We start from the raw sequence: 13458 nt of genomic DNA, 5'->3' as shown, positions 1-13458 counted from the left end.
TGCAGAATCTGTGCCGAAATAGAACCTGCTGCGATTTTCCCTCTGCGAGCGGAAAATCGCAATTGATTTCCGCTCATGGACAGGAAAAAGCGATTTTCCATAGCATGTCTATGGCCAGTATTGTCTGCGGAGTCCGGAGGCGGACACCCGCTTTGGATTCCACAATGCAAATGTGCCCGTGTGCATCTGACCATACAGTAAAGGGCATTGTGTGATGATGCTTATCTATATATCCTAACAACATGGATGTTCATAAATGTTCATTCATTACTCCAGCTCTCTTAGAACACAGGATTTAGCAGTTGATTGTGTTACAGCTTGCGTTTGCAGTTGCTCCTATCTTGGTGCCTATGCAATTAGCTCCCTCTCTCTGCAGACTTTCTCCTCCAGTGCCTGCTCTGGCTAGGTCAGTGGCCCGGAGGGTGCACGTGTGGTCCTAACCATGTGGGCATGGAGGCTCTAGTACCCTGTTGAGCCTCCATGCCTGCCCATACCACATCTTGTATCCAAACTACAGGCGGCCCAACAGAGTACTAGAGCCGCCGTGCCCACCCGTATCACATCTTACATCCAAGCTAGAGATGATACAGTAGGGTACTAGAGCCTCCATGCCCACCCGTATCACATCTTACATCCAAACTAGAGATGATACAGTAGGGTACTAGAGCCTCCATGCCCACCCGTATCGCATCTTGTATCCGAGCTACAGGCAGCCCAACAGGGTGCTAGAGCCTCCATGCCTGCCAGTATCACATCTTGTATCCAAACTAGAGGCGGCTCTAGTGCCCTTTTGGCCACCTCTAGCTTGGATGCAAGATGTGATAAGGGCGGGCATGGAGGCATACAGGTTGCGTATGGTATATTGCAGCATAGCGATCCACTTTTGCTGTAATTGAGCCTCTAGATTGTGCAAACTCGTAGGCTGTTGAAGTTGGCGTCCCAGATAGTCCCATACATGTTCTATTGGTGGTACATCTGGTGACCGGAGTGGCCTCAGAGCGTGACAATGTGTTGGGGACATTCCTGTGACCCCCTTGTGTGTGCGGCCAAGCATTATCCTGCTGTCTTTTGGAAGCTGCCATGAGAGGAACACATGTGGCTGCAGGACGTCCTGAACATATCGCTGAGCCGCCATTGTCCCTCGTACCACTACTAGAGGTGACTGACTGTTGTATGTGATGGCCCCCCCATACCATCACAACAGCAGTGGGGGCAGTGTAACTGCATGCAGAGTTTTGCAGCTAAACGACAACTTCCAGGTGCTTGATTTTTTTCTTTTTAGAAAGAGTGTATATCACCCCTTCAAGTGAGGGGTTAAAATCTGCACCATTTAGTGCAGATTTGCCGCTAAGGTTTTTCCGCTGCGGAGGATATCCCCAATGTGTGAATGTACCCTAAAACATAAAATGTCAGAGCAACATTAAACATTCAAAATTCTGACTACCCAATCCCTGCAGTGCATTGGTAGAGCTGGACTACCAATGTGATTACCTAATCTCTGATTGGTCAGCAATGCTCATGTGATCAGCAACGTCCGATCAGACAGCAGGTAGTTAGAAAATTGAAATAGCCATATTGGATGGTTGAAAAGTGGGCCTGGAATCTGTGGGTTGGAGAGAGAACAGGGACAAAAAACTGAAGGTTCCTCTCCCTCTAGTCTTGGGGCAGAATTTTGTCCCAAAACCATAGGCTCGCTTTAAGTGCACCAGTCTGACATAGTCACCATGTAATCGCCCCCTGTATAGTCAATAGAGCTTTGTGTGTCCATTGTTCATTTTGCAACTTTCCCACCTGCCATCGGAGATGTTCACCTATCGCCAGCTCTCGCCCTTTAGTCTCTGCAGTCTCCCCCCTACGTGCGCCCATACGCCATATGAAGCAGCTCCTTTAATGAATATTTTATTCTCGGGCATGAATGATGAAACGTAACAATCCATAGTATACATTATTCACCAGACCACTCTATACATTATTAACTGTGTGTTTCTTTCAGGGAATTGATGGAATAAATTTGATTTCTGAAGAATAAAATTTTAAGATAAAGTCCAATATTTGTTCTACTGTACATTTCAATGTGTGGACGGCCGGAGCACGAAGGGTCAATTCCTCCAGTTGTCGCAATGTGTATTTAAAGGGGACATTGACAATACACCTAGGGGCTTCTTCAGATTGGCGTGATTTAGTCCCATTATACGGCCGCCATAATCACGGCCACATAATGAGACAAAACGAAACCATTGATGACAGTTGTTTTGTGTCCATTAGCGCTATTCTTGGCCTTTAGGCCTCGTTCACACGGGCGACAAAGTCGCACAATTTTGTAGCATTGCTACAATGCTTCAAATCGCATATAAGAGAAGCCCATGCTTTCCTATGGGTAGCATGCAACTACCCGACACAAACCGTGCGGGTCCGGCTATATGCACGTGACTCGTGAGGTTTTGTAGCCCATGTTTCCCTATGGAGCCTTCTTCTGTGTTGTATCGCATAAAAACGCGGTTTTCGTGCGGTGTGACGCAACTTTGATAGTAGGAAATCCTATTGTCAAAGCCTATACTAAGCCCTAACTGCAGGGAAAAAATAAAAAAATATACATACATCACCTTAGACGTGCTGTCAGCCCGGCTGCAGCTTCTCCCCTAAGTGTTAGCCAATCACAGCCAGCGCTTCCAGGAGGCGGGGATTTTTGAATTCCCGGCCAGAAGAGAAGAAGATAATCATTGCCGGGGACCCGGGGAGAAGATGCGGCCAGGCTGACAGTGTGGGAGAGGTGATGTATTTGTATTTTTTTTTCTTTCTTCAGCTATGGCTTATTTTCAGGGAAAAGCTTATATTTCAAGCCTCCCCCGAAAATCTTCGCATGTGGTGCTACAAAGTTGTGCAACTTTGTAGCACCACATGCGACTTTGTAGCGCTACAAAGTCGTGATATTACTGCGAGAAATAGCAGCGATATCGCACAGACCAGCGATGCGATATCGCTGCGATTCTCCGTGTGAACGAGGCCTTAATAGTATGGGCAAGAAAAGACAGGACTTGCCCTATGGCGTAGAATTTGAATGGCCCCCAAAAAAACTGTTCATACACTACTACACTCCATAGCGGCAAGCGTAGTTGCACATACGCCCATGTGTTTTGGCCCTTACATCGTAATAGAATGTTGAGACTCTTTATAATCAGTTTGCTTAAGGACTCCTTCACATGGGCTATGCAATTCCGATCCATGAAATATACAGCATTTTACTGTGTATACATATTTTTTTGCGTACCTATTCACTGTATTTTTCACATATATATATGGGTGGCTGCAGTGGGCCGTAGGCACAAGTACGCTTGCCGGTATGGAGCGTACGGGCACCTGAACCTGAACATGGCTGTTCAAACTCTGCGCCATGGAGAAGGAGTTTTGGGGGGGGGAAGAATGCGGGAAGATAGCGGCTGCCCGATCTTTTCTTGGGCGTAGTATTAACGGGTGAGAAAAGAGCTAGTGAAAATAAAACCACTAAAATCCACTGAAATCAGTGGTTTCGCTGTGTCTAGAGATGAGCGAGTATACTCGCTAAGGCACATTACTCGAGCGAGCAGTGCCTTAGCCGAGTATCTCCCCGCTCGTCTCTAAAGATTCGGGGGCTGGTGCGGGTGACAGGTGAGTTGCGGCGGGGAGCAGGGGGGAGAGAGGGAGAGAGAGATCTCCCCTCCGTTCCTCCCCACTCTCCCCCGCCGGCCCCCGAATCTTTAGAGACGAGCGGGGAGATACTCGGCTAAGGCACTGCTCGCTCGAGTAATGTGCCTTAGCGAGTATACTCGCTCATCTCTAGCTGTGTCCCATTATAGGCTGCCTGCACATGGCCAGATTTGCATTGCAATCATCATCCCGGAAAGACAGCGAGATCCGCGTCATTGTCTAGCGACAGCGCGGCATAATCTGTACTGCGCAGGTGCACCAGCCGGCTTATCCCCAGTACAGAGTAAAGAAGAATCCGGACGGGTACGCGAGGTCACCGGTCGTGTGCAGGCGGCCATAACGGGAGTAAGCCATATTTGTCTGAAACTTCCCTAAAAAGGAAGAAGGTCCATTTGACATCACTATTTATTTAACGACTGGCTCTTGCCAACATGTGTAAGAACGCAGTGAATATATGTGCGACTGTATATTGGCTGCATTTTTACACAATATTGTAGACCTTCTGTGCAATTTTGCGCGTACGAATATAAACTCCATTCTTCTGAATAGGGTCATATACATGAGCAAACTTTTTTCCCGTATCGTGGTAAAAAAGCGTGTCATGTCCTACCTTTGGGCCTTCCCTCGCATTGCCCATTGTTTTCAATTGGGCCGACGAAGCATCGCACAGCTGTGTGAGGTGCACGTGAGTGCGATACGAGGTTTCCAATTAAAGACAATGGGAAACATTCCACGATCCTCCGCCAAGGCGAAGAATCGCTACTTCCGTGAAGTAATGCAAGACTTTTTTTTAAACACAAAAATGCTTCGCATTCGCAGGGACATCGCATGTTGGCAAGCGCGATATCGGGCTTAGTTTCACGGCCTAATATCGCACTCACCCATGTCAAATTAGCCTTAGTCTGTTGTATCCCATGTTTGACAGAAGGGAGACCATAAAAGACTACTTTCAGAATTTGCAGCTTTGGCTATGACTAAAGTGTATAGAAGTCGGCTCCTGAGCTCCCTCTAGTGGTGGTATCAGGTGGATTTTTATCATTTAAATTAGCATAGAATTGTTTTACCTAAAAGCAGACTTACTTTAGCTTCACATGGAATGACTTTTAAAAAGTGTGACAAATAGCCAGAGTATTAAAAAGCTGTGCAACCGTGATCTGATGATTGTTTCCAACCAGGACCATAAGACCATGACTAGGCCCAGGGTAAGGGGGCCCATCCAGATCCCAGGGCAAGCTTCGCTTTTCAACAGCTTACAATTCCAATCCAGTTGTAAACTAGGTATTAGCAATGGAGCCTTCTGCTCCCTGCCGCACCACTTATAGTGGCCGGGACTCGGGAGCTGTCAGAATTCCAGCTCGGGCGGTGCGGTGATGTCACCTTTGTAGGTCACCAAGAGGAATATTACTGCTTTGTAGGGCAATAGGGATGGCGTGCCTGTATAGAGGTGAGGATGTGCCAAAAAAGCAAGGAGCCAAAGATGTCTGTGTGTTAAATTCTACAGAGGTGATTAGTAACTGAAAGAGGTCATCAGGGCGATCTGGGTCGGATAGAGAATAAAAGTAAAAGTGAATGACTCAAATCAGAAACAATGTCATCCAGGTGAGTTACTGCCTTTATTTGTACTAAAATTATAAGATCTGCAGACAGTACATATATATATTTTTTCACCCTTGCTGCTGGCAGAGTGTAACATGGGTGAGCCATGCACGAGCCAGCAATGCCTAATGCATATGTGTGCTGCGCTACGAACAGTATTTTTAGTTGTAGATGATAAAAACATTGCATATTTGCCAGAATTTAAAAATAAATTGCTGCAAAACCGCAAAGAATGGCTACATGCGGACTCTCCCTGGAGATCCGGAGAATGTGCCTATGGACAACTCAGAACTTACAGAATGTAGCAATGAGTCGAGTCGCAGTCTTGCTGATTTTAGGATAAGCGGTAGTCGCAGAGGCGTGAAATGCTGACTCCTCACATGAATCACTCAAAATCAATTATCTGCAGCCCAATGTTTAATGAAATGATGAATGATGGAATATAACAATGGGCCGTGATTAACCATTAATAACGGCTTCATATGAAGTGAAAATCAGAAACTGCTTGGACCGCTTGTGAGTAAAGAGGCGACCCCTCGTCTTGCGTCTTCACCCCTTTTGTATACTATGTCTCTACTTCCTCTTTTATATGTATGTACAAAAACACAACATAGAAAATACACCAAAAATCCCAGCAATTCCCCCTCAGGGTGCATTCACACGGGCGAGAAAATTGCGCTAGTTTTGTGCGCTGTGGGACGGGACCGGGGACTTCTGAAGGAATGCTACACAGGTCATAGCTGCCATATGATGGGAACTCATTTGACTCATGTCATTATATCTAATGTTCATTCTTCCATGCTACACAAATGAAGATGATAGACTTAATACAAACCGGAAATACTGTATGGTGAATGAAAAGCTGTTCTCCTGGATATAAGTAGTAGGCAAACACGTATTTAAGGGGATACTCTAATATAAAAAAAAAAGACTACCCCCCACCCCCACCCCACCCCCCTGAAACAGCACAACTCTGCTCCACAGGCTCTTTCTGGTATTGCAGTTCAAACTAAATATGACCAAGCTGCAATACCAGACAAAACCTGTGCACAGTTGTGGCGCTGTTTGCGGAAGAATGTATGCATGTCTTAGTATCTGAATGTTTTTATGCTCTGCATGTATATTTCATGGTGTCGTATATATTTCTGTGTGCGTACATGTATCAGTGTACAGTATGAACGTGTCTATATATGTATCTGTCTGCATACATCATTCTGATTTATAGACGTTGAAATCACTTAAGTGCCCTAACTATCTCACAAGTCATTAACATTTCCTACTCTTGGAAACTATATCAAACAAGCGGGGGGCTATTAAGAGGCTAAAATGTATTAACTCTCCATTAAGAGAGAAAGGAACAGCTGCCAGGGTGCTGCGTGAGAAGCAGCTCGGCAGAGAATAGGGCCCCCAGGTGCGATTACAAGGGGCCCTCTGCTGCTAGATCTTGAATATATTAGCTGAAGCCCAAATGCCGTTGAACCAGCCTAGTAACAATTCACCGACCTTCCTCATACAGCGTAACACAGAGATCATCCTATTAGGAAAACCTGACCTGGCGGAGAGTGAAGACAGATGGAAGAGACAGATGGATGAATAACAGATCTGTAGAAACACTTAGAAGATGACACTGGGTACCTGGCATAATTTCCACTTCAAAACTGGGCAACAGATCAGCAAGCACCCCTGTCTTGCCTGGAAGAGAGAAAGAGGAAAGAAAAGGCAGAAATTAGAATTAGTTCTTGAAAATCATCCCTAGAAGAGACTGGATAAGAAGAAGAGGAGGAAGACATCTCTGGGGTTGAACTGGTCAAGAGCCAGTGAGATCAAAAGCAAACCCATCGGCATCAAACGTTCTTTCTAAAAACGAGCACCTACCACATACCGAAGACCTTCCTCAACCATCACTACTCCTCTTTATGAATTATGGGGAAAGGTCTCTTAGAGGCATTTGATACTGGTCACCAATGACTTCTGATGGTCCTGCAAGGATTTCCGTAGGCATAAAGAGTCCATCGTGGAGTGATGGTGAAGTTGTAGGGTTCATCATTTTAATGGTTTACCGAGAAGCAGACAATATCTCCACTGATATTGATGGGAGCAACGACATTCTACAAGTGTGAACAATCAAATCAAAGGTTACCTTTAACCTCACTAATGGAAGAATATGTAAATAACTGTGGTAAACTGTCCATCCAATCCTTCTAGATACTTGGAACTTGCTGCCAAGTATGCCATAGGGCTACCGTGAAAATCACTGTAGGTCCATCAGGAGTCAAAACATTTCCCCCCATGATGGGGTTCCCATCTGCTATAGTTTAATAGGGCTATTCTCTACCCCACAACTTCACCAATACCTAACGGAGTGCTTCTCCAAAATCGGACCCCGTCTTGAGACTCCAGCATACGTTGGTTCCTTCCTTCTGAGTTCCTATGCTAATATTCCTATTTACAGAAATGTCAGCAGTGATTTCTCCTTGACGCATATTATACAGAGATCCCATTACAAAATAATAAGTCCTATTAGTCTAGTAATACAATTTGTCTGAAAAGCTGTTTATGTTGCATAAACCCAAGATGAAGAGGAAGAAAAGTCTCATAAAACTGAAGTTAAAGATCTGTGATTAAGGGTTTGAGTCATGAGTCCCTAAAGGCATATTTAGTCGCATGTTACATGGTTAATAGGTTTAATAAAAATAAGGCCTAATATAGGAGGAGAACTGGAACAATGAACATGAAGAGGCGGAAGAAAGACAAAGGATCTGAAGCACCAGAAGGAAGACAGAGGGTAGACACAGGACCAGGAAAAAAGCATGAGATACGAGGAAGGAGAAGGGAGACAATATATCGAGGATCTGGGAAAATTCCTTTGTTTATGAAAACTGAAAAAGTAATCTACAAGGGAGAAGGAATACATGGGATCTTCTAAGGAGAGAGAGGGAATACATCGGATTTATAGTGAGAAAATGAAACATTGGATAAAGGAGGGTAAAACAATAAGTGAAATCATTAGAGAGAAGAATGGAGACATGGGATCCTTGAGAAGAAGAGAGAACTAAAAAAGGAGAAGAGGGTCAAGGGATGATAGAGTAGATAAGGAAGACACAAGATTAAGAAAGAAGCCAGGATTTGAGGAAGGAAAAACATGAGTTGAAGAGGAGGAAGAGGTACATGGGATCTGCTGAGGGAGATGGAATACATGGGATCTAAGGATGAAGAAGTGATAAATGAGATCTGAGGAGAAAGCAAAGATGTATGGGATTTGATGACGATGAAGAGGTACATAGTATATGATGAGGGAGAAGGGATACATGGGATCTGATGAGGAAGAAGGGATACATGAGATCTGATGAGGAGGAAGGAAGACAGGATTTGAGGGAAAAGTAGGGATACATAGAATCTGATGAAGATGAATGGATACATGGGATCTAAGGAGGAAGAAGAGATAACATGGGATCTGAGGAGGAAGTAGAGATGTATGGGATATGATGACGATGAAGGGATACATAGTACATCGTGAGGGAGAAGGGCTACATGGGATCTGACAAGGAGGAAGGAAGACATAGGATTTGAGGAAGAAGTAGGGATACAAGGGATCTGATGAGGAAGAACAGATACATAAGTTTTAATGAGGAAGAAAGGATAAATGTCATCTGAGGAGGAAGAAAAGATACATGGAATCTTATGTCATTATCGAACCGCAGTTTTATATGACAAATGACAACATAAAAATTGGGGAAAAAAACGATACATGGAATCCGAGAAAGAATATACGTTTGTTTAAGAGGAAATATATGTCATCTATAGTGGGAAAATAAGACATTGGATAAAAGAAAAGGTGAAATCTGTAGAGGGAAGAATGGAGACATGGGATCCTTGAGAAGAGGTGGGTGGACAGAAATTAATAAGGGAGAAGAGAGTCAAGGGATCCAAGATTGGATAAGGAAGACACATGATTTGAGAATTGAAAAACATGAGCACCAAAGTGGAAGAGATGCATGGGATCTGATAAGGAAAAAGGCGTACATGGGATCTGATGAGGAAGAAAAAATGTACAAAGTCTAGGGGGAATGAAGGAACAAACATGGCCAGAGCAAAGAAAAGGAAGACAGAATCTGAGGAAAGAAAATGGATACACATGTTATATGATGCGGGAGTATATGGGATCTATGGACATAAAAATGAAAACATGGGATCCTTGGAAGGAGAAAAATATATGGGAACTGTCAAAGAAAAGAGGATTGATGAGATCTGAAGAGGAAAAAAGAGACACAGGATTAAAGAGAGTGAAGGAATAGACAGGAATTCAGGGGGGAGAGAAGGACATGGTTTCTGAGCAAGGAGAAAGTAGAAACTGGCTCTAAGGAGGATCAAACTATATCTGGATTTTAGTAGGAAAAGGAAGATGAAAGATCTACGGAAGGAGATGGGATGTGGGGAAGAAGGGTAACATGGAATCTGAGGAGTGAGAAGAAATATACAGCATCTAGAGATGGGAAAAGAGTCAGAGGATGGGAGTAAGGAGGAGGACAGAGACGTTTAGCGCTCAGCATTATAATAGAATCAATTAAAGCACACTTCTATTAAACACAAGACTGCATGTGTCTGTAGAATTACATAGATCTACACGCCACGCAGACCGACTGATCTCTTCCATGAAAGCAGTTCTATCAGTCTATAAACCTGCAGCAATGAAATCACTGAGTGAATATGAAAGGCGATCTTTACAGAATCATCTGCAATTAAATCTATACAGTTATCTCCTCATAGCCCGCAGCACAGAGAATATAGGGCAGAGCATTAAACCCAAGCTTCATCTACTAAACTAAAATATTTATTATACGATGCCATCATTTATTTCAGCTGTGAACATGGAGCACCCCCCGGCAAAGAATAACTCGCTGCGTGATTGTGAATATTATTATTATCATAGGCAGTAAGATATTGGACTGAGCTATACTACACAGCAGACCTATAGATGAAGAGTATCGGCATTCTTCAACGGGCTGTCCACTTGAACAATGTTTTACTTATAAGGGTCCCCCGATCATACTGTAATCTAATCACAGAGTGTTCTGCTGCTCTGTTCCTCAGTGAAAGAATCCAGCAACATTTGTATATTTGCCACACAGTGCCACCACAGGAGAAATTAAGTATTACACTGTTTCATTTGAAATCAATGGGCTGTCTGTGTAATGAAAGGACGTGCCCGTTTCTCCAATCAGAAATACATTTTTTTGTAGCAGCTCTTGCAAATAGATTCTGACACGAGGGACGTTGAAAGTGGATATCTGTGAATGTTTGCCCCTTTAATTAGTGCACAGCAGCGCCCCCTAATTTATGTTTTAAATTTATAGGGTTTGCTTAGGACAGCGAAGACATGATTGCTTTTCCAAAACAGTGCCCCATCTGTCCACAGGTTGTACGCGGTTTCACATTCACCCCAATTTGCTTTAATAAAGCTGAGCTGCCTTACCAGATACAACAATGGACAAGCGCATCATGGTTTTACTAGGTAGCAGCTGTGGTTTTCTAATCCTGAACAGCCCCATAAACTATCTTTGATATCTTATATCCAGATATCCATGTACTGATCCTGAGTTACATGCTTGTATTATACTCCAGAGCTGTGCTCACTATTCTGCTGGTGGAGTCACTGTGTACATATATTACTTATCCTGTACTGAAACGGAGTTACATCCTGTATTATACTCCAGAGCTGCACTCACTATTCTGCTGGTGGAGTCACTGTGTACATACATTACTTATCCTGTACTGATCCTGAGTTACATCCTGTATTATACTCCAGAGCTGCACTTACTATTCTGCTGGTGCAGTCACAGTGTACATACATTACATTACTCATCCTGTACTGATCCTGAGTTACATCCTGTATTATACTCCAGAGCTGCACTCACTATTCTGCTGGTGGAGTCACTGTATACATACATTACATTACTTATCTTGTACTGATCCTGAGATACATCCTGTATTATACTCCAGAGCTGTACTCACTATTCTGCTGGTGGAGCCACTGTGTACATACATTACTTATCCTGTACTGCTCCTGAGTTACATCCTGTATTATACTCCGGAGCTGCACTCACTATTCTGCTGGTGGAGTCACTGTGTACATACATTACTGATACTGTACTGATCCTGGGTTACATCTTGTATTATACTCCAGAGCTGCACTCACTATTCTGCTGGTGGAGTCACTGTGTACATATATTACTGATACTGTACTGATCCTGAGTTATATCCTGTATTATACTCCAGAGCTGCACTCACTATTCTGCTGGTGGAGTCACTGTGTACATACATTACATTACTTATCCTGTACTGATCCTGAGTTACATCCTGTATTATACTCCAGAGCTGCACTCACTATTCTGCTGGTGGAGTTACCTACATTACATGACTCACTTATTTTCCAGGGTTGTGTCTTGCTGAAGTTCCTTTACCTTATAAATTAGTTTTATACACACTCCAAAGGCGGTTTAATAATTCTGAATATTTTATATTCCAGCACTGCTTTCAAAAGTCCCTAAAACCTAGTAGTCTGGAAACCTTTTCATAGTATCAGGTTTTCTCCCCACTTTGGTCATTTGGACACTCTCCCAGAATCCCTTGCATCAAATGCATTTTCTATATACCCTCCTTCCTGCTGTCCATAGAGAGCACTTCAGTAAGAGTTAGGATGCTGCGGCTACCGGCGGTGACACTCCCAGGAGCAAAATAAAATAGAACCCGTTTAACACAATTTTCCATCCTCTACAGAACAATAAACCGATAATTAAATATATCAGTTCAGAGCTTCATGCCAGAGGCCGAGCTGTGCTCCGGGCCAAGAGGAAACTAAGCAGAAGGAACCTGCATTTTATTGGCACGGCGCTGAGACAATCATTCCTGTATTAGTAAAGGGCTAGATATGATTTATGGCCCCGGATACCAATCTTCCATAATTGCGCCTACATTCTAGATTCGCCCGACTGTCTTGTGAGATGGAATTCCTATATATAGTTGCTGGAGAGTCCTGCGGAGACACAACTGCAGGAGAATCATGGATGTCATCAACGCTGTACGAAATATAGTTCTGAATGTACTGGGTAGGCGGGCAAAATATTCTCCATTGTTAAAGGGGTTGTGGAAACCACGTCAATGGATGCCCCAATAACAAATCAGCAGTTACTCACCTCTTACCTGTTCATCCTCCGTCACTTTGCATGCTGAGCCCGCCTAAAAACAGACTGTAGCAGCCAATGACATAGCCCAGCAATCATGGCTGATGTGCTGTCATTGGCTGCTACAGCAGGTTAACAACACATCACAGCTGCCTGTAAACAGACCGGAGCAAGTGGCGGAGGACGAACAGAGTAGCACGGAGTAACTGCTGATTTGCTATTTTAATGCATGGCGGAACAGTTGACCAGAGTTTTTCCTAACTTGGACAACCCCTTTAACCTACTAAAGGGTATGTAGACTTTGGCAACTATTTTTAAAGCTTTACTACATGTAAAATGAAGAAGCTTTGCAAATAAGTCTTGGTTACAAATTTCTAACCATTTTGTGTCTACAGCTCCTAAGCAGACCTATGCGTCACCATGGTTACAGACTACAAACAAAATTTTGTCTGTAGTCTGAATGTGCAATCATCTGGTATTACCAAGTGGCTGGAAATGAATCCAACAGTCATAGGCGGCCTTTAATGATGATGCCACCTGTCTCTAGATGGCGGACAACAAAACAGTTGGAAAAAGATGTCCACTATACATAAGGAGGCTCTGAGAGCCTTTTTATAAGTCAAGGGTTGAACCACTTTTAGGGTCTCAGGTGACAAGACCATTCCAGCTCTAATCATTTGCATATCTGCCTGAGATGTAACTGCATGCCCAGTTTTGCAGCAAAAGGACAACAACTTCTAGGGGCGAGATTTTTTTTGGCTATTACCAATTAGTAATCCCTGCTCCTTTGCAGTGGCCTGGAGTTTGCTCACTGCCTGTGACATGCTGTTTGCTGCTGTACATAGCGCAGTCTCTCGCCTCTCCTGTGCCTCAGACCTACACCTGGCTCTCTGCAGCATTCAGCTCACATTTTGTTGTGACCTAGATAATTACACACTGAATGCCCACTTTATCAGACGCCGATCCAATCAAGATTGGCGCTTCTTTGCCTGGAAAT

The 13458-nt window shown here is 43.8% G+C and overlaps 1 protein-coding gene across 2 annotated transcripts in view; it reads right to left on the bottom strand.

The window, feature by feature from the left end:
• The window catches only part of ILDR2 (immunoglobulin like domain containing receptor 2), a 234264-nt gene that overhangs the window by 40361 nt on the left and 180445 nt on the right, over positions 1 to 13458 (bottom strand). For both annotated transcript variants that reach the window (XM_066598554.1, XM_066598553.1), the window contains exon 4: positions 6916 to 6972. In XM_066598554.1, coding sequence (XP_066454651.1) covers positions 6916 to 6972 — 57 coding nt within the window. The remainder of the gene's footprint in view (positions 1 to 6915; positions 6973 to 13458) is intronic.

Source organism: Eleutherodactylus coqui, chromosome 4, assembly GCF_035609145.1.
Source record: "Eleutherodactylus coqui strain aEleCoq1 chromosome 4, aEleCoq1.hap1, whole genome shotgun sequence".
Lineage (NCBI taxonomy): Eukaryota > Metazoa > Chordata > Amphibia > Anura > Eleutherodactylidae > Eleutherodactylus > Eleutherodactylus coqui.
This window is presented reverse-complemented; position numbering and strand designations above follow the sequence as displayed.